Consider the following 25298-nt stretch of genomic DNA (forward strand, 5'->3'; position numbering starts at 1 on the left):
CGTCAAGATTATAATTCACTAAAATTACTTATATCCTGTACTTCCATCCATCCATCAGCCTGTAATAGTCCACTGCTGGACATAGGCCTCCCCTAATCTACGCCACTCCGACCGGTCTTGAGCGATCTGGATCCAGCGGTTACCCGCCGTCCGCTTCAGGTCATCAGTCCACCTGGTCGGGGGGCGTCCTGTACTCCTTTTGCCGAGATGTGGTCTCCATTCGAGGACCTTCCTACCCCATCGGTTATCCGTCCTACGAACAATGTGGCCAGCCCATTGCCACTTCAGCTTGCTTATTTTGAGAGCTATGTCGGTAACTTTCGTTCTCCTACGTATTTCCTTGTACTTATTATTATATTACTTATCCTGTACTTAGGAGACAAGAAATAAAAATGTTTTGTAAAAAATGGTCAGAATTGTTTTTATAATATTGAGGTAGTTAACAGCATGCATTCCAACTGATAATTGTATGTGGCGGCTGCCGCACATGGACATCTGTAATCAATTCCAGATAAAAGAGTCGTACTTTAGGTCAACCTCAGTTAAGTTGCTATCTCTGAGGAGTAAGGTCGGGGTAAAAAACGCCAGGAAAAGCATGTCGTCCTCACCACATAATAGGATTACGATTCCTACTTGAGGTTGGCTACAGATGCGCTGCTACCTCTGAGGACTAAGCTGGAACGTCTCGGAAAAGTATATCTCCCTTACCACACCCGTCAAACCAGAACACAGCTGTTATTAGGTAGAAATAGGTTTGGCAGTCGTGCCGCCGGAGTCGAACCACAAAGGGTTCTACCACCTTCATAATTCATAATATAAAGTATAATCTATATAAACCTATATAATAAAAATCTGAAGCGAGGCTTGCTAAAGCTAAGAATTCAAGCAGTGGTTGCGGGATCGCAGTTTTATGCGGTATATTTTAACGTAGTCCCTGAAGCTGTGGGAGCGCCTACAAGTTTAATAGATAAAAAAGGTATGTTAAAAACAATGTTGACTATTCGCGATGTTTAGTACGCGAAGGTCAGCGGCAGCCACGGTGTTGTAACTTATTACTTTATGCAACGGAGTTTCAATTAAAAACAAAGCGTCAATTAAATAACGTTATTAAATTATCTTTACTTACATTTTTTTTAGGCAGTTTTAGGCAGATATTTGTGGCCATAGACTTAGAATTTTTTCGCTACGCTAAAGACCAACAAAGCTTGAGACAGACATATGTCAACTCATATAGACAATCTACTAGAGAGAAAGAGATGCCAACAAAAGTGACAGTGTGTCAATTTCTCTTCGAATAAGCGGCCTTAAGCTCCCCCGGCTACGAGACGTTTTAATGTTTTAGTGAAAATCAAACTACTATTTATGTATTTCTGATTTTTGGTTACAATGGTGTCTTGCTGTATTGTTAAGTGTATTGTTACAAGGAAAAATAATCCACAAAAGTATACGTTTCACAGGTAAATACGATTTTTCTATCCCAGGGTTTTAAGCAATATTTCGTCAAATTTCATATTAGTTGGTTTTATACATAGTTTATACAATTTCATATTAATTTATCTTGCTATAAATACATATATTTCATAGCTAGAAGTAAAGTTACCAAAATATATACGAGAACTAAATTATTAATCCACGCTAGGGATTGACAATATGGTGACGTCATATTGTATCGATAATGTGTCGATAATATATTGTAAAAATAAATATCATTCCTTTATATCCTTTAGTTTTTTTCCTATATAAACAGAACATAATCTTGGTTGACGGATAGTAACGAAATTTACATATTCTGATTTTTTATGTCAAATACCCTGTTATTATAACTCGAATAATTTTTGTATCACCTATATCTTTTCAAGGATACCGAGTCGATCAAGCGAGGTTCGTGACAAATGGATAAAAATAATAAATCGGCCAGACTGGACTCCAAATAAATCGGCAGTTATATGTAGCAAATATTTCGAAGAAGACATTTCTATGTATAATGTATCGTTTAATTTAATTTTTTATATTTCTTAATACTTGTTTTATGTTTTATAATATTAATAAATAAACACCTATAAAAATATAGTATTTCATTATTTTTTGTAATAATTTGAACACAAAAGCTACTTTGCCAACTTAATACTGGATGTTAATCGATAAAAAATATGAAGGTAACAACACTATTACGCACACATACACATATAAGTTTTGGTAACGCGTTTAATCTGACATTGTGTATCTTTGACATCCTATATCTATGTTTGTGGCTGTTATTGGGTACTTGACAGTTATAACAATAAAATATGAAATATGTTGGATATGATAGCTTATAAGTAAACATAAATTATGCAGTATTTCGTTTATTTTTTAATACGTTCTAAGTATTTTAATTTTTAAAAAGAAATTTTCGATTTTTTATCTGTGGATTTTAAATCCCAAAACGGCGACAGTGCTGCCTCAAATGTCATGTGACGTCACTACATCGAAACATTCGAAACCAAACAAGACAAATAATAATTAAATCGTTTGCTGTTAGAGTTGGTTGAATTTATGTTGTGAACCGAAATGGAGCCACACTATATTAAAGCTGATAGCGTGAACCTGCTTAAAGAAGATCCATATATTCAGTGCAATAAATCAAAATGGATACAAAAACTTCCGTGAGATAACCTATGGAAATATCAAATAAACAACGTAAGTAAAACATTCTTTATATTTACATTTAATCATATCGTACAATTAAAACATTTCTTAACTGACTTCAGACAGAAGAAAGGTTGTCTTCAAGTAATTATTAAGATTTTTTTAAATATACTTATATTCTTATGTGAACTGTTTTAAGGTTATTAATTGGTTATATTTATATTTACAGATCTTCCCGACAATCGTATAGTGACGACGTTATAGAGTTTGTGCAGTTTAAGAGGAAGGCAAGTTTGTGTTTCATGAAAAGTAAAAGTTGTTCTGAACACAAGGTACATCAATGAAAATGAAAATGTGATGACTGTCCTGCCTAGAAGAAGTGAGGAGCCAAAAGTTTCGAAAGTGGGCACCAGTCTGAAATACATAAAGTAAAGTACACGGGAAATAGTACTTCTTTACTTGCGTAACCTACCCAACAAGATGAAGGAAGAAAAGTGACCATATAGTTCCTATTATTGCATTGCAATTTAATTCTGAAAATGACAGTGATAAAAATATATATCCATTTGTTACGGAAAATAATTTTAGTAATGACGAAAAGCAGACACGCAAGCAGCACAAAAATTTAGCTTAGGTGATCTGTAGTAATTATTGTAACTGTAACATATGATAAATATATACAAAAGTTCTACTGTGTGTACTCACTAATAGAACCATATAAACCAAATAAACAAAGAAATTGGTTAATAAAATACTAATATTTGCAAATCATGTATTTTTAATTATACAGTCCTGTAACTTAATCAGTGCACATGCACCATCAATAATAACATAGTCATGAAATATTTTAATTGTGTCCTATTAATTACAGAATGGGCCCTTAAAATAGAATTCTCATAGACGTCTTATAATTCTATTCTTATCATAGACATCTATATAATATATTAAATATATGAATACTTCCACTTGCTGTTTTGTTTTGATTACGTCCCGTTCCAATGATTTGGAATTGACGAATCACTCGAGAGTTACTAAATTTATTCCTTTTTTTCAATAATACTTCTCTTATATAGATAGTATAGTATAGATATAAAATGTCATTGCTTGCAAACAGAGGATTTAAACATATAAGAATCTGCAAGTTCTTTAACGTTTATGAGATTTGGGTTTAGGAACTTGTATAAGCAAATTTGTTACGATCGTACTTGTACACATCGTCACTGCACACGTCTTATAACTTGTCATTTATTTAAATTTTAGTTATAATAGCTAAATAACTCTCAATTTTCTTCTAAGCGTTGTTTGTTTACAGTGTAATGACGTTCCGCCACAAAATGACACTTGACCGCCTGATTTAACGCGACGTTCCGTTCACCGTAAAGAAAGTTCGATTTTTATTAATGAATAGCCCTTTTTTCGAAAAAGTGATCAATGAAAGGCATATATAATACGTATACTAATTCATTAAAACACTTTCCCAAAAAGTGTCAAGTAGCCATTAAAAAAGAGGGATCTATTATCTGTAGTATGTCTCAACCACAGAATTATACTTCTAACGGTATCTGTGGTCTTTGTAATGTTAGGCTAATAAGCAAGAATCTAAGGCTGTAAACACGATTAAAAAAGAAATGTCGTAACTCATAATCATAACCTCAAAAAGTCATGTGACTGTCATTGACAATTGTCGGGCATTTTCAAACACCAAACATTACAAACGTTTAAAAGTTTATATTTTCGACTGTGACGAAGATATTGTTTCAAAAGAGAAATTAGAAAACATCGAAGATGGCGGAACAAGTGAATCAACGTATTGAGAATATGATAAATGAGTTGGAGCAGATGCGAAGGACAAATTTGTATGAAGACGATGAAATAAAGTAGGTAAAACTTTGTATGATATGAAGTATTTTTTTACACTTCCTTATAAGAAACACTGCTTAATTCTTCCCTTAATTCGTCAGGTTTTAAATAATTAACTTATTGCATACATAATTTCCTTTTTTTGGTGTGACACCAAGCATGCTGCACACTGTTGCTGTTAGCAGGTGAAATGTGTAGTTAACAGTAACGGATACATCTTTATAATCTGACTTATTAAACATTTGTTCAATATATATAAATAAGGTGTTTGAATAGGCTGAATAGGTTACAGTTATTGTCAATATGTTGTACCTGAATTAATTCAGTTTGAAAGATACTTGGATACTTAGATGGTTTCTCAATAATAAGCTGACCTGCAGTGACGCCAAACTATTAATAGGACGAGTCTGTATACAATTGTCTATACTAAATAGTCTAAATAAATGAAACACATCTATATATAAACAGAAAGAAGGCAATAATAGACTTCTAATATTTTTCAGGGAAATATCACGTAAACGTAAAGAGTTTGAATACAGAATACAAAGAAGACTAAAAGCAAAGGATGATTTTGTTCACTACATAGCATATGAACTGGCGTTACTGGAAGATATAGCTCTTAGACGGAAACAAGCCAAATTGACAGAAAAAAAACATGACATTGAGTACTCAATCGCAAAACGACTGAACAAAGTATTCAAGCAGTTCATCCTTAGATTCCAAAATGATATAGAGATTTATTTTGAATACATCAAGTTTTGTATGAGTGTTGGCTTTGATTATGCAGTGTCTAATATCATTGCTCAAATGATACAGGTATGTTTTAATTTCTTGGTAAACACTAAAAGTAAAATTGTTTTGGGGGTGTAAAATTCTTTAGATTTTATAGTTAAGTAGGTACTAACTCAGTTAAGTTATTATTATTGTCGCAGTAAAAAAATCAATAAAGTCCGATAAAATATTGTTGTGCTGTGAAACTTGTTTCAATAAATATCATATTTCAAAGTGACATTGTATTAGCTCTTGCTCATATAGTGTGTATTCAAAAAGGTACACAAAAGCTGCAATTTTTGACGTATACAATACTATCCATACAATACTTGTGTTATATTTTATGGTTAGCCAGTAAAGGATTCACATTATTTTAATACAGTTCCATGGAGATAAGCCTAAAGTTTGGCAGCTAGCCAGTAAGTGGGAGAGTAAGGAACAGGATAATTTGGAAAATGCAAGGAGTTTCCTATTGAAAGGTATCCATCGTCATCCTGAATCTGAAATGCTGTATATCGAGTTGTTTGAAACTGAACTCTTGATGGCTTGTAAAGCTGAAAGTGATGAAGAAAAGGTAATCCTAATTTTTATCAAGTCCTATTAGTATTTGAGATTTGGTCAATTTTTTTTATCTTTTTTTAGTAATCAATTGATAGTCAATTGCTTTAACTGATAATGAAATTGCTACCAAACCATGCATTGACAATGTATATGAACTATATTTTTAATCTTACTCGTTCTTAGAAGTGATCAGTGTTCATTATAAGAGTATTATGAACAGTTATTTATTTAACAGCAACATATTATTTAGGTAACAATTACTTATCACATAACAATCATATCTTTTACATAGTAAATCTTCTCATGGATAATAGATAAGATATATTATAATAATTTGATAAGGAACTTTATACTGATTATTGAAAAATTTGAAATAGATACCAGACAGAATAAAAAGATGTATTTTTACTAATTTATTTGTTAATTATTTTAGGAGAAGTTAATCAAAAGGGCAAGTGTCGTTTGGAAGAATGGCATGAATAACATATCTAAATTATCTTATTTGTTCAGTATATGTGATTTGTCCATGAAATTTGCATTTGAAGAGTCTATTACAAATGAAATCAAAGCAGAAATATGGTCCAGGCAAGAGGAAAAAGATGTTTGGTGTTACATTGCTCAAAAGGAGTTAGAAGTAAGACTTGTTATCAACAATTTGAATATTTATAATGTACGAACATTAACTCAATCAGTAATTATTTTGTTTCTACAGGGATACCACTGGACGGAAATAGAAGAATTTATAAATTTTGAAAACAATTTGCCAAATGAAATTAATAATTATATGGGTGTGTATGAAGAAGCATTAACAAAGGTTATAATTTCAAATTATTATTTTGTGTGTCGTATTATTTACTAGCTGACCCGGCAAACTTTGTACTGCCTCAAAATCTATTTATCAAATATATTTCATATAAAATATAGCTATGGTAATCGTGGATAATATAGCTTTCGAATGGTGAAAGAATTTTTAAAATCGGTCCAGTAGTTTTTGAGCCTATTCATTATAAACCAACATACAAACAAAATTTTCCTCTTTATAATATTAGTGCAGATAATTATTATTATTATTCAAGGTGGACTTTACATATTTTTGTTACTAAAATAAACCTTCCGTTTTAGTTTCCAGATGAAAAATTATGTACAAAATACATTCATAATTTACTCAGTGTAAATGAAAGTCTTTGTACTGAAACACAAAAGATTTTTGCAGTCAAACAAGCCTGGAACTATGGGCATGAAAATGGATTATTAAGTAACGAAATGTATGCATTTGGCATTTCTTTGCTAAAATTGGAGGATGAGATTCCTAAGGATGAATTTGCAGAGGTAATTTTTGTATACATATTAAGACAATTTCTTAAAGATTGTAAAGATGCATACGTATTAACTCCACAAGACCTTAGGGAGGTAACATATGTGCGACACTAAGTGCGGCGCGTGCCATCGCTCGTATATAAGAGCCCTTAGGTGTTAGTCATAATCTTATAAGAATATCTGAAAGTGATTCTAAAGAGATAGGGTTGTATGCTTACGTCCTATGATAAGAAATATAAATTTTAATTTAAAGTTTTTCTCATTGTAAATGTTTTTATATTTACTTTTCTTGGTATTTATTTAATGTGTGTAAAGTATCCAATATCATATCTGAAATTTATTTAAGAAGTAAAGTAATATTAAGTAGAGTTAAAATGCTAATATCTATCAAGTCATGATTTGTATTGGATTGTTTTTAATCTTTGGTAGGCAGGATAGGCAGAAGCATAAATAACAAAAGTGACAAGCTAATATTTAACATTGTTTTAGATTCTCGACGCAGCATTAGTTAAAAATCCACAAGCCACAAGTGTGTGGGAAGAAAAATTGCTCCTAAATATATCTAATGAGAGCAAAATGTTGTCGATTTTACAAGAGGCCGGCAAAGTGCTAAAACCAGATGAGTCACTACATCTTTGGAATGTTATGCTAGATAATGTTGAATCTAATGTAGTTGTAAGTTAAATATTTTGTACTATACTTCATTTTTATACATTGATGTGGATTATTCGTTATTATTATACTGAAATATAAATTGTGCATATGTATTTTTCAGCTACAAAAATGCCAGGTTCAATTCCAGCGCTGTGAGAATGCTTTGATATTGTCTCTGAAACCAAAACTTCTACAAAAAATTTACAGGCATAATGGCTTAAAAGCTGCTCGTGAAATGTATGAAAATTTCATAAGAGTGCCCCCAACACAGGTAGAGGTTCACAAGACAATGATTTCTATAGAAAAATCACAAGAAAACCCTAGTATAAAAAATATACGAAAATGTTACGAATGCCTGCTTCAACATCATGGTAAAGATAATACTGAGATATGGACAGATTACATAGACTTTGAAAATCAAAATGGAAGTGCTCAAAACACTCCAGCTATCTATAGGAGAGCAGTTGCTACGCTGAACAAAGAAATTGTAGATGAATTTATCAAGGCTCAAGCATTAGCAAGATTAAAACTTTAACCATGTAATTAGTATATTGTAATGCAAAATAATAATTCTGTTGACAAACAAAATATCTTTATTTTATTATAACCACACCTTTACTCAACAATCTAGCAAAAGAAATATCCACATAATTCACCATTTATACTAATTATTTACATATACATTGTACCAATTCTCTACAAGAAGTCAAATTTCTACTTTGGTGATGGTGGAATAACACTTAGCAAATAAAGACAAAAGTTAAATGCAACAGTATTTATAATTGTATAATTATTGTAATGCAGCAATGGGTGCAATGTAGTACCTAAAGATTAGGGAGGAACCACGTTTGTGTTGCTTAATCCTGAGGAGCTCTCTCCAGCACGATTGCCACGATGGATAGACAGGCATTGCAGGAGGATTGCCCGCTTTCAGGCTGCTACCCGCCACTGCCATGCAGGTAGACACAACTACAAGCGGGTATGTCAATGTACTGGTAATAAATGTTAGCAACGGGACAGTGTAATATCTCAAATCTTTAGTTTTCACTAGATACTTGTTGACATAATATGCCAGAACACCGGTTACAGCAAGACAGGACAAATCGCCCAGCAGCTTTGGCACAACACCGTGGTAGAATCCGAGAATGCCATCGTCTCTGTAGATGGACATAATAGCACCGAACAACGAGCTATAGTCCTCTTCCTTCCCGATAAATGAAGCCATCATTCTGATTGACACGACATGGAAAGGATACGACACGACGACTGATGCGGTGTGCATGACCACGTCCCGGCGGCCTAGTTTAATGTAATCTTCGATCTTTGGTTCCTCGTCCGTAATGATGTTAGGTGGGTCATTCATTTCGGGAAAATCTATGCCGCAGGCATGGATTACCTTTGAAGTGAGTTGACTAGCGGCAATCAGACCTAGGACTCTTGCTGATAGGCCCTTGTAGCACCCGAAGAAGCCATCGGACTGTTTGATATACTTTATGTATTGAAACACGTTAGGTAATACCATAGCAGGGCGGCCGAAGAGTGTGGTGGACCGGCGCGGAGGCAGCGGCTCGTACCCCAGCTGGATCAGTACTTTAGCATATTCCATCGGGTGGCATACTGTCGTTACGAGTAACTGTGATGGCAAAGCCGCTGCTTTTTGTTTTTCAATTTCGTCCATATTATGATATTCAGGACAGAAATTGACAATCCCCTACTTCCGAAATCAAAACTGACTGACAAACAAAATTACCATAGACAACAGATCAGTAGAAGAAGCCCACAGAAAATGAAACATTACAGTCCACAGATGATATTTTGTCAAGTAAATGTTTTCGTACTAGAATTTTTCTTTTCTTAATAATGATTATACAATATTTTATTTGTTTTAAGAAAAAATAGGTGCCGAAAATATCTACAAATTATTACCTCATATTTTACTAATCATAAGTACATGCATACATAATACACATTGCATTTATGTGTATTGTTTTGGAATATTTGTTGCATAAAAAGATTGAGGGGTGTACTTTATATAAAACCAGAAAAGAAATGTACATATTTACTAGCATAATTATTTATTATTTTATACTACTCATGCACTCGAGGTTAGTTCAACTGAAGCATCTTCTTCAACTTTGTATGGGACTGATGTCGCCAATGTTGCATCTTTATTAAGATTTTCCACTGCGTCTTGTCTCTAGAAATAAATTTAGCATTACATTTAAAAACACAGAACACATTTTTATTGATAGAGAATTTTCTATTTAAAAGTTTTCTTTTTTTCTCTACGTCATTTGACCATTTTGTTAGTCACTCCAGAATTACCTTATAACAAAAGACGAAGGATCTATCTTAACAATGGCAAGGCATACTTCCTAGATGATGGGAAATATTCCATTTAGGTATATTAATTTTTACCATTTAGATATACGTTCTAACTTCTAACAATAGGTACATTATTAACTGTATCTTTGATTGTCTTTTAAACTGACTTACTAATATTATGTTTGATCTTAATGTTATAGGTACATAGTTAAAAATAAGGCCTTACCGTTTCGTTAGCCTCTGGTTCATCTTCATGTGAAGATGATTCGTCCGCTTCTTCGTCCATTTCCTCGATGGATGATATCTTATCGCTCTCTTCATTTTCTGAAGGCTCGTCCTTCTCTTCAAGAGGTTCCCAGGATTTATCTACCATATCTGTTAACAAAGTATATTATATATAAAATTCTCGTGTCACAATGTACATGCCGTACTCCTCCGAAACGGCTTTACCGATTTTCACCAAATAAATGCATATTCAGTAGGTGTGAGAATCGGCTACTATCTGTTTTTCATACCCCTAAGTGATAAGGGTTGTTCACCCTTAACATTTTTTATTTATATGTCAACACAACGTTTGCCGGGTCAGGTATCTAGTATTATATAAATGTATCTTAGTATCTTGATATCTATAATACTTATATTTTTATGGGGTTATTAATGGCGTTTTAGATATTGTAAGTTGTATATTTGTTCATGCTTTTATGAAGTCAGTATGTTCATCTCTGGTAGCCGTGATAGTATTGATATGCAGTCCACCTTTATGGAAGTTATGTGTACACAAACAAAGCATTAGGTAACTGAAGCTGATCAGTCATTTTAAAGCAATATCCTACATAAATCTAAGATCATATGAGGCTGTTAGAACCAGAGTAGCCTAACTACAAAAAACCTGATTTACAATATGGAGAAAAGCAAAACTGTGCAACATTTTTAAATTACGGAAATACAGATACGTCAAAAGTCATTAAAATGCAGTTAAGTTAGGCCATTCTGATTCTAGCACTCTCATATAATCCTAAAGCACTAGTGTGCAAGCCCTAAAAATCAGGCATACATACATTAAAACACACACATAATAATTATTTTATGTCACCGTTTTTTAAGTTACCTCTAAATCTTAGTGAGCCTCGCCTGCTGGGCGGTTTCTCTTCGTTTTGCTCCATTATGATGGTCGGCACTATATCTATTAAAACTCCGTTTGATTTCTTCTCACCGTCTTTATTGCCTTCAGCGTCGTTGAGCTGAAAGAGAGTTTGTTAATAATTATTATTTACTTCAGGATTCAAACTATAACTGTACTGTATATATGTACTATATGTTTTTTTGTAACTTCCATAAATGTATGTAGTAGTTAAAAATATGTTAGTTACTTTCATGCTGTCTCATGACTTATGAGAATGTGCTTTAATATCCAGTAAGACATCCTAACTTTAAGATGTCTTCAGCAGATTGTAGTTAAAAATCCGTATATTATATATCTTAGATTTTATATCTAGTCTAGGTATCATAAATATAATTAATCTAAAAATGCATTGTTCGAAACGCGGACAGAAGATAAATAGACTAATTTGAATTGAAACATGTCCTATTCAAATAATTTTAATGTCCATGTGTTGATATTTTTGAGGAATAAAAATATCTGATTGAAAAAACTAATAGATTTGGTATAGATTTCCTGCAGTCTATAAAGAGCGAGACATGTCATCTGTATATACAGATCTATAGGCATCGATAGGAAATAATTCATACTGATAGTACCTGTAAAAATGAAACTGAAGGTTCCTGCAATTTCGTAGCCTTCTCCTTGCTTCTCATTATATTTGCATCTGTCTCTTTTTCTAAGCGAAGTTTATATACTTTTTGTGTTCTCCACATCTGGAAATAAGTGGCTTAAAATATCATGGTTAAGTACATATAAATAAATTAAAGAAAATGTCATTATATCAACATAGTCTAAATTGTAGTATATAAAAATTAAAAGGTTAATAACTGGCTTTGAACATAGTGGTTTAGAAATTGGAGAAGAAGAATTAAGGGTAAATCATATACACGGTCCCAAAATCATACACTATGAAGTGTGTCGAAAGTTCAATTGGTAAATAGAAAAACCTTCTGGGTTTAGAAGATAGGAGTAAATATGTGCACTATTCTATAGATTGACAATGGACCGTAGGAAACATTACGAACCAATGGATCGTAACGAAAAGAAATATATGAAATATGTAGATACAATCAGGATAAGATACATTGGGATCATAATATACAGGGTGGATACTCTCATAGGATGATAAATATAACCATATGAACCTATCCATCTCCCAAGCCTCCAAACAAATTTTAAATCAAATATCTTTAGTACTTTAGGTACAAGTTTTCAACTCACATGATAACCACAATAGCAGAGCCCGAACAAGAACATGACTATGAGAGTGATGAATATTTTGTCAGTATTTTCTTCTTCAGCATCTGGCTGTTGGTAGCTGGTATCATACGAGATGCGGGAAGGAGGATCTTCCACCCATGTTTTGTCGACACTCTGGAAAATATTTCTTATTTTGATTAAGTGACGAGGAAATAAAATTTAAATAAAGATGTAATAAAGGTTTAATTTTCAAAATTAGTGAAGTGATAACTTTTAAACTATTTCTGTATAATAACAGCAGTGTTAAGAGCTGCAGCAGGGAGTAACCACCTATCATCGGATAGACTGCATACTCGTTTTCTACTTCTATAGTAGTAGTAGTTGTAATAGTAGTAGTAGTAGCGGTAACAATAGTAGTAAAAACACTAGTAGTAATATATCAGGAAACGTATCTAATTATCTATATTATTACTACTCATAAACTTGTATTCAAATTGGAACAAGAAACGAGAAATAGAGATATTCGATAAACAGTAGCAATTTACAATACAAATTATCGTAGCTCAAATCTTGATCTAATCTGTTTTATTATTATTTTCTGTAATAACGGTTAAGGTAATGGAACTTTTGGATCAGATCGAAAGTAAATTTGATATAAATATCCGATGAAATGATAATGTACTTAAAGCCTAATGGTTAAAATTCGGCCTTCCAATCGGGGGATTGAGGTTCGATCGTAGGCCTCTGACTTTTCAAAGTTATGTGTGTATAAGAAATAAATTATATTGCACACGCCCAAGAGTCCTTTAAAAAAAATTCTCAAAAGTGTGTGCCGTCTACCAATTCGCATTTAGCCAACGGTGAACTATGCCCTAAATGGAATAATTGTGAAATATTAAGACATTTTCGAGGAATTTATCAGGGTGGTAGAACCCTTTGTGGTTCGACTACGGCGGCACCGCCGCCAAACTTATTTCTGCCCCATAACAGAGGTGTTAAGCGCTGCTGTGTTCTAGTTTGAAGGGTGTGGTAAGGGACACATAATTTTTCGAGGCGTTCCAGCTTAGTCCTCAGGGGTAGCGGCGCAACTGTGGCCGACCTCAGGTAGGAATATCTAATCCTTTCTGGGGATGATTACAGTCAATGAGCGGCAGTAGCCACTTACCATCAGGTGGACTGCATGCTCTCTGCTACCCCTGTATTATAAAAAGCTGATTTTCTGGAATATTCAGCCTAGAAATAGACTTACAATGAGGAAGCTTCCATTATGGGTAGCACCCAGTTGGTCATGTTCAGGCCAGGCTTCGTCAAAGTCAGCGGAACACTGTGCACTCCTGACTCCCTGGGCGTTTACTGCGTTCACTTTTTCTGAGTCAGATCGTGTGAATAACATATATTCTTCCAGAGGTTTCATGGTGTAGTTGTTGATTTCTACCAGAATGTCTGGAAGACAAATTATGGTGCCCTTAAAAATCTTGATGGAAGTTTGAATTTTCAATATTTACGTTTCAAACTTTTCTGTCAACTAACTACAGAATTCCTACAGTACTTCTAATTTACTTAGCTATTTTTTTGCAATCTTATGCAAAGAAGTATAGTCCTCAAGTGGACAACAAGTACCAATCTCATCCAGATCCCATTACAAAAGAGAATGTCTCACGGTGTCACCCGAGTTTAAAAGTGTAAATACTGTGGAGATTACATGGGTTTCTACTTTATTTTGCGGACCCCGACTTTAAAAAAAACATTATTCCTTCTTATAACATTAGCTGAGTGCAACTGAAAGTCCCGTCAAAATCGGTCCAGCCGTTTTGGCGATGAACCGGAAAAACACACAGACAGGCAAAAGAAAACAAAACAAACAGATTTTTTTTGTTATAAGTACCGTACATAATTTCTTTTACTTGTAAATGTGATTCAGTAATATCCACTATATTTAGGAAATCTTTCTTTTCTAATCTTTGGAATATAATTAGGAAAGACGACTTTCTTCAACAAACTCATACTTACTGGAAAGGCATCCATTATATCCTTTATAGATCTTCAGTCTTGGATCCGTAGTGTTTAGTCCTCCAATCTGAACCTCGTTGGAGCCCACATCGAAGATCTCCCAAAGTCCTTGGGCAGGCAACTTCTCTAGCGGTATCTCTATCCGGTCTATTAATAGCGTAGCCTCTTGGCCTATCCTTGTATAGTACACCGTGTGACGAGCGCCTAAATTTCACAAATTAAAGATTAATTGAGACTTAGAACCAGAGTAGCCTAACTACAAAAAACGATTTACAATATGGGGAAAAGTAAAAGTGTATAGTCCGCTCTGAAGTTGTTGCGAGGAGGTGCAGTCATATAATTTACTATGGCGACGTGATTCATTTCTATATTCAGAGCGGAGCAGTTTTATGCGGACTATACAACATTTTTAAATTACGAAAATACAGATAGGTCAAAAAAAATAATACAAATGTATTAATGTATTAAGTAAATATTTTTTTAAATAAAATGTGCTATTGTTTGGGACATACAAAGTATGCCTATGTAACATGTACATTGAAATAAATTAAATAAATATTCTTAAAGTTAGCTTGCTGCTTGTTTGCTTTTATGACATTTTTGCATTCTTCTCAGAAAACCTTTTTTATTTGATACTCATATCTTGGGGGTGTATAATAGTAGGTAATCGGTCCGCCATCATAAGACGCTCGCCATTTTGGAATGACTTCAGTACGCTAATCATGCAATCTTATTCAAATGAAATGTATATGTCAGTTTAATCAGTTTCGGTTGATTGGTTTAAAATACAGTTACAACAAGTTTAATAAAAGCTTGTAGAATGATATACTGATAGAAGATAATTTTATTTCTTAGAGATATTATTGATTTCTTGTTTACCATTTAGAAAATTTCTATTCTTCACTTCAGCTCCATAGGCTTCTTCCTCACGATCTTCTTCGAACTTCAGATAACCATCTTGAGTTATAGCAACCAGGAGATAGTAACTGCGTCTATAGTAAAAAAAAATTAAAAATATTAAAAAAAATGTAGATTTTAGATCATTTACGAATGAAACGATATTTCTCAGCACTTTTTCTTCGATTTCGTGTTTTCGCACCACTTAACTGCGCATGTCGGCCTTGTTCTGCGTAAATTACACCATGACAGCCATTGGCTGAGAGAATTGTCAGCCATTTAAGCCATTTAATGGCTTCCTTAAATTACAAAGCGGTGAGATATCTATACTTATCTATGGAAACCCATGGAAACCCATGATCATCGTCAGATTAGATAAGTTCCCATCTGAGATTGACCATAAATGCGTTGCTACGTGAGGACTACGTTTTAACGCCTCGGATTAGTATGTCCCTTCAAACCCAAACATAGCAACGCTTAATACTGCTGTCATTAGGTAGAAAAAAGTGTGACGGTAGTGCCGCCGGAGTGGAGCTACAAAGGGTTCTACTACCATAATAATTATAAAAATAAATATGAATACATAAATAATATAAGTACTTGTTTTCAGTTTGCACCAAGAGGAGGACAGTGTTCTTTTGCCGGAGGTCATTACTTGAGAACGCCAATTTGATCTTTACCTGAAACAAAATCAAAACTTATATTTTAAAATGACCAAGAGCAATGGAGGTTACTCAGTACGTCTTTTTTCATACTATTCGTAGTTTAAGTTCTCCTAATGAAGCCGTATCAAGGATTCTTAAATTGAGACTGATTTTGTCTACGCGTAAAGCGAGATAAATTAGATTATAGTTTTCAAAGGTTGCGGCTAAATTTCGAAAAGAGCAGAAGGTATCCAGACTCCATTGAAAATATAAATGTTAATAGTACATTATAATGTCATTATAGAATAAAAATATTTTTTAAAACTAAAATTCACGCTTTAATACTTTATCGACCTAAAAAGTAATAATTGTTTCAATCTATCGTGCAGTAACTTTGCCATAAACATTGGCAAAACCCTCAAACACCGCCTCGAAAATCGTTAATCCTGATGAACCTGATAAAGTCGATGGAACAAAATTATTAAAATCTTGTATTATTATTATTAAATTTATAAATTATTATTACTATTAAAATTTTTGAATTAATCTGACCGTTCAAAGTGGGTAAAAATAGAGTTTAAAGATTCCGTTACATACATACATAGGTATAGGTCAAGCTAATAAAAGCGTGGTAAATAATGGTCACCAAATAAATTCTGTAAGTACGATCGTTTCAATTTCAATATTACCAAGATATCCAAAAATTGTCCAAAGTAAAGCTGAATAGGCTACGTCTCCATAATACGATTTAAACTCACATTATTAATAGGTCCACTGAGTACAAATTTCCTCTCCAGAATGCTTTCACCGTTAAAATCAGCTCCCTTCTCCTCCATACAATTCTCTCCGAAGTAGCTGGTGAGCTCGCAGTCGCAACTGCTCTCCTGGTTCGTGAAGTCCTCGGTGCAAACGCCACCGTTCTTGCAAGGTTCCGAGTCACACTTCATGTTGCATTCAGGCAGGACACCGGTTAGATCTGGTTTGGAAAAGTTACATCTGGTTTTATTTTTAGTTACTGATGGCAGTAGCGGATTAAGGTCGTCGGAGGCCCAAAAGTGTAAAAAGTTTATTTGATTATACAAAACCTTGTGACCTTTTTTCGCTGATTGATACACATTTTGACGACCTTTTTTAAGCAACTGTATTTGGAGGCCCCCTAGGATCGTAGGCCCGGGGCGGACCGCCTCTTCCGCCCCCACCCCCCCACCTTAAGCCGCTAGAGATTGATGGACATCTAGGCTGTAACCAACTCCATAGAATAGTGATTCTACCACAGACGCGTTGGACTCCAAAGTACCATAATGGTAGCTTGAACAACAACAAAATTATATTTGTTTTTGACAAAATTTTGAGAATGCAATCTTTAAGAAATAGTAGAATAAAATATTTCAGAAATATTAAGAAACTATAAAATGCAGGAAAACGTTGTTGCAGAAATACCAAATAGGTTGTTTTATGTGGTGAGATTAGCTGCAACTAATATATTATTGCTGGATATAAAGATCGAGGAGTATCGTAAATGCTTATTCTGTGCGATTTCGATCCTACCTTGATCAGTATTCTGCAGAGCTTTCCTAGATAAGTCGACTACATGATCAGCAATTTTGAACCCTCTGACGCAGCCAACGTAACCACCCTGGGGGAAGATAGTGGCCTTTGGAGCTAGATGCAGGGAATAAGGGTCGTAACCACCGAGGTTCATTTGAAAGTAGTCCGTTGGGGGTGCCGGTGGTCTCTGTGGACGGATAACCTCTGGAACGAAATAATAATATGATCCTGATCTCTAATTATAAATATCTTTCAATCAATGTCATTAAGTTTATGTTTGTTTTAATAGGTTGAACATTTGACGATTTTTTACGAATTTTGACAAACTTATTCTATAAAGACGGCAAAGTTCTTTCAATAAAACCAAAGGAATTTACCTAAATGAAATTATTTTTTTGTTTAAATTTATCTTTTTTATCAACAGTATTTTTAAGAAGTCATTATTCTCATACTTAAGAATATTATTTTTGTTATTAAATTTAGTATAATCTATAATAAATAGAGTAATTAAATGTAGTTTACCCAATTCCGCATTAACCCACGGCTTGTTAGTGTAATTAGAAAGGAGTTTCGCCACTTTATCGATGGTCGTATTCTTATCATTGACATGCAAAGTAGTGTTGCTTTCAGTCCTTATGATGGCGATCTGAACACTCTCCCCTTTGTTTATTTTCTCGCAAGTAACATTCATTTGTACGATTTCATCTTCATGATTGAACAGATAGATTATTTCTGTGCCATTGTGAATGAACAGATGTATGAAGTTATTCAAATTGTCATTCGCATACAACACTAATGCGTTGTCGTCGTATGTTCTTAGATTCATTAGAACGTTCTCCGTCATCATCTTCTTCAATCTCATCTTCTCAGCGTCTGTCGCGTTGTCGACTAAGTAATTCTTCTTTAGATATGCTTCTTGTGTTTGAAATGTTAGGGCTTTTTCATTTATGTCTAGAAGAAAAAAAGTACTTTAAAATATTGTTATCGTTTTTGACAAATATTGTTATTGTGTATGAAAAAATAAAGAAATTGAGTTCATCAAACTTCAACCCAGATCATTGCTACTTTATATGCATGATTCTTAAAATAAGAGTAGATTAAAGATAATGTACATAAATAAGAGTAGTATTAAAGATAATTTACATAAATAAGAGTAGTATTAAAGATAATTTACATATTACAATGTTGGATGTTTGGATTCAACTAAGATCTTATCTTGAGTCAAGTGAGGTGGATAATACGTTTTAAAAACAATGCCTCTTTCTTCAAAATCTTATACCTGTACTAATTTAAATTATTCTTGTTGAATTACTTTGGCCCATCTAGTAGAATGTGGGAAGTAAACTACTTTGTCTTCTTCAAACAAAATCTATAAGGAATGGGTGATAGGCCGCTGTCTGGATATCTTTTAGGAAATGGGACTGGAGAGTTATGTTGCAATTTCCCGTATTGCTCTTTAGAGGAAACTTTTCTATATTTACAGCACTGCGTGTTAACCTCCTTTTGAGATTTAACGCTTTATATAAATTATAATTGTTACCGTACGTACTATTTATTCTCAGAGTAAAACACTAAAGAGTTATGGTGTCGTCCATTTACACATTTTGTTTTGTTTAATTTGTCGCAATAAATGCGGTAGACGCATTTTTATTTCTACGGATAATTATTTTGCTATCATCTTAGAATAATTGTATGTTTAGTGCTACTATTATAATAGTATTAGTAATTAGTCTTATTTTTGTCGGTTTATACTCGTAGGTTATTTTTTAAGTACATTAAAACAGGGGTATACAAATCATCTGAAGGGATTTGTCCTGTATATCTCCTATGAACAAATATAATCAATAACACATTCGGTTTTAAAATAGTGTTCACTTTACTTTTATTGGTGGCGTATAAACAAGTCTGAGGATATTTTAGACGGAAGGTCATTTCACACTTCACGCACATTACGCTTATTATCACCTCTATTATTAAAATAAATAAAATTATTAAATTATTAAAGTAAATAATACCTACTTTAAAAAAACTACAAAAACACGCTTGTCAATATCATATAAAATCTAATTATAATGAAATTTAAGTTATTAAATAATAATAATTCAGAATGAAAGGCGTGTGGTGATATTTTAAATGTTACAAGCATTCTATGAGCAATCATCTATGAGAGAATAGTTATGAACCGCAGTAAAATGAACCCAAGCTAATAAAAGCGTGTTAAAATCTATACTTACTTTCCTCACAATGCATGCCCAGGTGAGCCCATGGGTTTTTACAAATACATTCGTAAGTAGACCATAGTTCTTTGCAAATTGCTTTGTTTTGACAAGGATTTGGCACACATGACGGTTTGCAGTCCTTGATAATTTCCGACAGATGGACAGACATGTAGCTGTATATGTCGAGGATTTCCCCATTTACGACTAAACCCCTGAAGCATCCTATCAATCCTTGGTTCACTGCAGACTTTTTGAGGTGTTCCCTGAAAGCGCAGTAAGTATAATATATTTTTTAATGTACGAGTATATTCAATATCAATATTCACTTGTAACAATAATTATATGAACGATATCTATATTGAGGAAACTGTTTACTAAATAATTCTTATTGAAAGTCATTAAAAATACACACAATTTTTAAATAAATTCTACATAAGTAAGTGTTACTAAGGTAATTTTTAATTTTGAGAAAGTAGAGAATAAACTGATAGTTGACAACTGAATGATTAAGGAACATAAGGAGACATTGTGTAAATTTTATTATTTTAGAAAACCACACTAGGTCGGTCTAAATGTTATATAACAGGGCATATATAAAACTAGAAAAGAAATATTACAAAGAAGAAATTAGGTTCTCAAAAGACGTAAATTCGCTACTCATTTTATTGAAGGAGGTGGTTCGACCTTTGTGGTTCGACTCCGGCGGCACCACAGACACACCTATTTCTGCCTAATAACAGCAGTGTTATGCGCTGCTGTGTTCCGGTTTGAAGGACGTGGTGAGGGAGACATACTTTTCCGAGGCGTTCCAGCTTAGTCCTCAAGGGTAGCGGCGCATCTGTGGCCGACTTCAGGTAGGATCTACTCCTATCTGGGGTTGATTACAGATGTTTATGGGCGGCAGTTGCTTACCGTCAGTTGGATTGCATGCGGAACTTTCCATCATTTTTTTTTAGCTCGTCAGCTACTCCTATATTATAAAAAAAAAACTTACGCAGTAGCCCCACCAATGAACATAGACCCCTCGAACGGTCCAAACTCTTCCTCTAGCAGTAGATTCAACATCTGATACTCAGTGTTCAGCATGAACCGTACGTGGTAGAAGTTGTAGTCGATCCAGATCTTGTGCCACTCGCCGCCGTTCAGTTTGCGCTTGGAGTTGATGACCAGCTTCCTCGTGGTCCCCGTGTTGAGCGTGAAGTTGAATGTTAGCTCGTGTTCTGTTCATTTAAAATGGAAAGTATACAATTTTAACTATAAACGTTTAACTTACTATTAGAATATAATTGGCAAAGTGCGTCGCACACAGAAGGTTCCATGCCTTTCTTTATTTTTAGTATTTGATATCATAGTAGCCAAAAAACTAAGTTCGAGTTAAAGATAAACAGACAAAAGAAAAAAAATAGCGGTTTCTTGTATGACGATCTCCATTTTTTTTAACACGCTTTTATTAGTTTGGGTTGTATGTAGGTATGTATGTATGTACGTAACAGTAACGGAATCTTTGAACCCGATTTCTATCCACTTTGAACGTTCAGTTTAATTCAAAATTTTGAAGAATTATCAAAAACCGATGACAATAGACGATTTTAATAATTTTGTACCATTGTCCTTATCAACATCCTCATGATTAACGATTTTCGAGGCGAGAGAAAGCGCCTTAGGGACAGTTCAGGCAAAGTTACTAGATTGATTGGGGTGCTTTTCGAAAACTGATAAGTGGAGCACCCCACGCTTTTTTCACAATTATACTTTTTACTGTTTCTTAATTGATACCTAGATTGAAAATTATTTTCTACTTTTTAGTTGAGTTTATCACAAAAGCGTGTTTTTTTAGTTTTTCGAACTATATTTTTAATTATTAGAATTGTTATAGCGGCCCCAATTACATATACTTTGTAAAAAATTCGAGTGTCTATCTATTATGGTCCAAGAGATAGACGGACATACTGACAGATAGCAGAGCCTTAGTAATACGGTTCCATTTTTATCCTTTAAGCACGGAACCCTAAAAATCAAACTGATATTAAAACAACTCACCACTAGTCAAAGCAACCATGAAGGAAGGGTAGTTAGGGCGTATCGGCGGCTGGAACAGCAGGATGGCGCTGGTGCCGGTGGTCCGGAAGCTGAAGGCGATGTCCCCCTTCCTCCAGCCCGGCACTTCTATGTAGGACTGCGATGTCGTGAATGTTACCACGTAACGCTGTGTATCTGTTTCGAAAAATAATTATATTTGGCCCATTATCATTAATAGGCTAGTTGTCACTAATTATAAATACTTAAACGTGGAATGAACTTCCTCCTGAGGTATTTCCTCAGGACTATGACATGGGGCTCTTCAAGAAGGGTGTTAAAAGAGCTCTCCTTCAAAGCCGGCGATGCATTTTCGACTCCTCTGGTGTTGCAAATGTCCACAGGCGACGGTGACTGCTTTCCATTAGGTAGCCCGTATGCCTTATCGTTTGGTTAAATATTAAAAAAAATGCAGAGGCCTGGGATTGGAACCTCAGATCCCTTGACTGATAAGCCGCGTTTTAAATTTTTAATACTAAATAAAAGTTACTGGTAAAATTTAACTAAAGTTACATAATATGGTAGGTGCATATACATTAAAACCTCATGGTATACCCGATTAACTTCATCAATCCATTTGTCAAAATAAAATATTTACATAGCAATCTATTTCATAATAACTTCTTCCATTAGTAGGTATGGCTATGGATTCCATATTTACACAACAAACAAAGAAAAATATTCGATAGAATAACTTGTTGAAAACTTACAATTTTACTCAAACATTACTCTTTAATCAAAAATGTTATTATTATAACTTGATTTGATATATCAAGCACATCACACATCACTAATTATTCTCTCATAATTAAAAAATATTTTACAAATACTAACTAGTTTCTACACACTCCAACGGCCCCAGCGTAATCCTTCCCTGAGCTTCCTCAGTCAGGTCCTTCTGTTGCAAGAAGAACATCTCGGTGATGCCCAAACTCTTCGGATTCACATAGGTTCCTTCATCGGAGTGCCACTTGTTCTCATTCGCATCACAATTGCAGGATTGTGTTGGATTAACGCACGTAGCGTTGACGCCACAAGGACAGTAGCCGCTGAAAAATTATACGTACATCTTGTTCGATATCTTTATAATATGAAAATAGTAAATGAGCATGCAGTCATTGTTATAGAACCAGTAAAAACGTAGATATGTTAATAACAAAATAATCGGGACTTTTTGGTGGCACTCATTGCGAGAAAAACCCTTAACCCTTGAAGGTGGTAGAACCCTTTGTGATTCGTATCTAGCGGCACCATCGCCACACCTATTTCTGCCTAATAACAGTAGTATAAACGCTGCTGTGTTCTGGTTTGAAGGGTGTGGTAAGGGAGACATACTTTTCCGAGGCGTTCCAGCTTAGTCCTCAGGGGTACCGGCGCATCTGTGGCCGACCTTAAGTAGGAATATCTAATCCTATCTGGGGTTGATTACAGATGTCCATGGGCGGCAGTAGCCACTTACCATCAGGTGAACTGCATCCTAATCTTCATCCATCCATCCATCCATCCATCAGCCTTTTGAGGTCCACTGCTGGACATAGGCCTCCCCTAATTGGCGCCACTCCAACCGGTCCCGTGCCCTTTGAAGCCAGCGGTTTCCCGCCGTCTTCTTCAGGTCGTCGGTCCACCTGGTCGGGGGGCGGCCTGAACTCCTTTTGCCTACGCGTGGTCGCCACTCGAGGACCTTCCTTCCCCACCGGTTATCGGTCCTCCGAGCGATGTGGCCGGCCCATTGCCACTTCAGCCTGCTAATTTTGAGAGCTATGTCGGTAAGCTTAGTTCGTCTACGGATTTCATCGTTGCGAATCATGTCTCGTAGCGAAATACCAAGCATAGCCCTCTCCATAGCACGCTGAGCGACTCTGAGCTTTCGAACTAGGCCTACAGTAAACGACCACGTTTCGGCGCCGTATGTCATCACTGGCAACACACATTGCTCGAATAATTTCGACTTCAGGCACTGAGGAATTTTGGACGAGAAGATACTCCGTAATTTCCCGAACGCAGCCCAGCCGAGTTGGATTCTTCGAGTGACCTCCCTCTCAAAGTTGGACTTACCCATCCGGATCGTTTGTCCCAGGTAAATGTACTCGTCAACAACTTCGAGAGGAGTGCCATCAACAACTACCGGTACGGGTGTGACATGGACATTTGACATGATTTTCGTCTTGTCCATGTTCATCTTAAGACCCACCCGTTGTGAGGCACTGTTGAGGTCTCCTAGCATTTTACTGAGGTCCCTCAGCGAATCTGCCAAGATGACTATATCATCGGCAAATCGAAGGTGTGTGAGGTGTTCGCCATTGATGTTAACGCCAAGACCTTTCCACTCCATCAGCTTGAACACATCTTCCAACGCAGCGGTGAACAGCTTCGGCGATACAACATCGCCCTGTCTAACTCCCCGCTGCAATTGGATAGGGTTCGTCCTCTGATCGTGTACTCGGACTGACATGGTGGCGGCTTTGTATACACACTTCAACACCTCGATGTACCTATAGTCGATCTGGCATCGCTGAAGGGACTCCAGCACTGCCCAGGTCTCGATAGAATCGAAAGCTTTCTCATAGTCCACATAGGCAACACATAGCGGCAGATTATACTCCTCGGTCTTCTGTATAATCTGCCGGAGCGTGTGTATGTGGTCCATGGTGCTGTAGCCTTTTCGGAATCCGGCTTGTTCGGGAGGCTGGAAGTCGTCAAGCCTGCGTGCAATACGGTTAGTGAGGACCCTCGAAAAGAGCTTATAAACATGGCTCAGAAGCGCAATGGGCCTGTAGTTCTTCAATAGGGTTTTATCGCCCTTTTTGAAGAACAGTACCACTACGCTTCTGCTCCACGCTTCCGGGGTAGTTCCGCTATTGATCACGGAATCGAACAACTTTTGGAGCGCCACTAGTACGGGTTTTCCGCCAGCTTTTAGCAGCTCTGTTGTGATTCCGTCATCTCCCGGTGCCTTGTTGGTTTTAAGCTGTTTGAGAGCCCCTCTAATCTCGTACAGGCTGACTTCCGGGAGGTCTTCGGTGTAGTGTCGGGTCAGCTTAGCACGTTTGTCGTTCACAGTCTTACGGGCTGGAACTCGTGCAGAAGTATACAGCTGTCCGTAGTAATTCTCGATCTCCCTCAGAACTTCGGGCTTAGACGAAACTATGGTGCCCGACTCGGTCTTCAACCTCGTCAACAGACTCTGCCCAATGCACAGATCTCTTGCGAACACTTTAGAGCCTCGGTTTCGCTCAATAGCGTCTTTTACGCGATTAGCGTTATAAGAACGCCAATCGCGTCGCCTACCTTGGGAGATCTGTTTATTAAGCAGCCTGTATTTCGACATTGAGGTTGGAGACTGCACACACAGTTCTCGTCTCTCCCGCATAAGACCGAGAGTATGCTCTGAGAGAACTCGAGACCTACCACTGGAGTGGGCCTTGA

General features: G+C 35.5%; 3 protein-coding genes across 3 annotated transcripts in view; 1 reads left to right on the forward strand and 2 right to left on the reverse strand.

Moving 5' to 3' along the window:
• Positions 1-4274: 4274 nt before the first annotated feature.
• Positions 4275-8379, forward strand: LOC140756244 (U3 small nucleolar RNA-associated protein 6 homolog). Its single transcript, XM_073091713.1, has 8 exons — positions 4275-4505; positions 4992-5304; positions 5642-5833; positions 6254-6454; positions 6533-6634; positions 6943-7149; positions 7627-7812; positions 7913-8379. Exons 1-8 carry the CDS (start codon positions 4414-4416, stop codon positions 8324-8326), a joined length of 1707 nt encoding a protein of 568 aa, XP_072947814.1. The 5' UTR covers positions 4275-4413; the 3' UTR covers positions 8327-8379.
• Positions 8362-9543, reverse strand: Mtch (mitochondrial carrier homolog). The gene has a single exon (XM_073091714.1). It carries the CDS (start codon positions 9467-9469, stop codon positions 8582-8584), a length of 888 nt encoding a protein of 295 aa, XP_072947815.1. The 5' UTR covers positions 9470-9543; the 3' UTR covers positions 8362-8581.
• Positions 9544-9770: 227 nt separating this feature from the next.
• The window catches only part of axo (axotactin), a 29919-nt gene continuing 14391 nt past the window's right edge, over positions 9771-25298 (reverse strand). Inside the window, exons 15-30 of the mRNA XM_073091716.1 lie at positions 22707-22921; positions 21837-22010; positions 20791-21016; positions 19812-20059; positions 18100-18528; positions 17578-17781; positions 16788-17005; positions 15986-16065; positions 15368-15480; positions 14489-14692; positions 13728-13921; positions 12500-12652; positions 11875-11991; positions 11225-11357; positions 10343-10491; positions 9771-9988 (exon numbers count right to left, since the gene is read on the reverse strand). Coding sequence (XP_072947817.1) covers positions 9884-9988; positions 10343-10491; positions 11225-11357; positions 11875-11991; positions 12500-12652; positions 13728-13921; positions 14489-14692; positions 15368-15480; positions 15986-16065; positions 16788-17005; positions 17578-17781; positions 18100-18528; positions 19812-20059; positions 20791-21016; positions 21837-22010; positions 22707-22921 — 2962 coding nt within the window. The 3' untranslated portion in view covers positions 9771-9883. The remainder of the gene's footprint in view (positions 9989-10342; positions 10492-11224; positions 11358-11874; positions 11992-12499; positions 12653-13727; positions 13922-14488; positions 14693-15367; positions 15481-15985; positions 16066-16787; positions 17006-17577; positions 17782-18099; positions 18529-19811; positions 20060-20790; positions 21017-21836; positions 22011-22706; positions 22922-25298) is intronic.

The sequence above is a fragment of the Epargyreus clarus genome, unplaced genomic scaffold (assembly GCF_041222505.1).
Source record: "Epargyreus clarus isolate Ecla_fem2 unplaced genomic scaffold, WU_Ecla_fem_2.2 ptg000034l, whole genome shotgun sequence".
Taxonomy (NCBI): Eukaryota; Metazoa; Arthropoda; class Insecta; order Lepidoptera; family Hesperiidae; genus Epargyreus; species Epargyreus clarus.

Coding starts and splice junctions, on each gene's coding strand:
- LOC140756244 (XM_073091713.1), top strand. CDS start 4,414: ATGGCGGAACAAGTGAATCAACGTATTGAGAATATGATAAATGAGTTG. Junction 6,455..6,532: donor TTGCTCAAAAGGAGTTAGAA/GTAAGACTTGTT, acceptor TTGTTTCTACAG/GGATACCACTGGACGGAAAT. Junction 7,813..7,912: donor ATGTTGAATCTAATGTAGTT/GTAAGTTAAATA, acceptor TGTATTTTTCAG/CTACAAAAATGCCAGGTTCA.
- Mtch (XM_073091714.1), bottom strand. CDS start 9,469: ATGGACGAAATTGAAAAACAAAAAGCAGCGGCTTTGCCATCACAGTTA.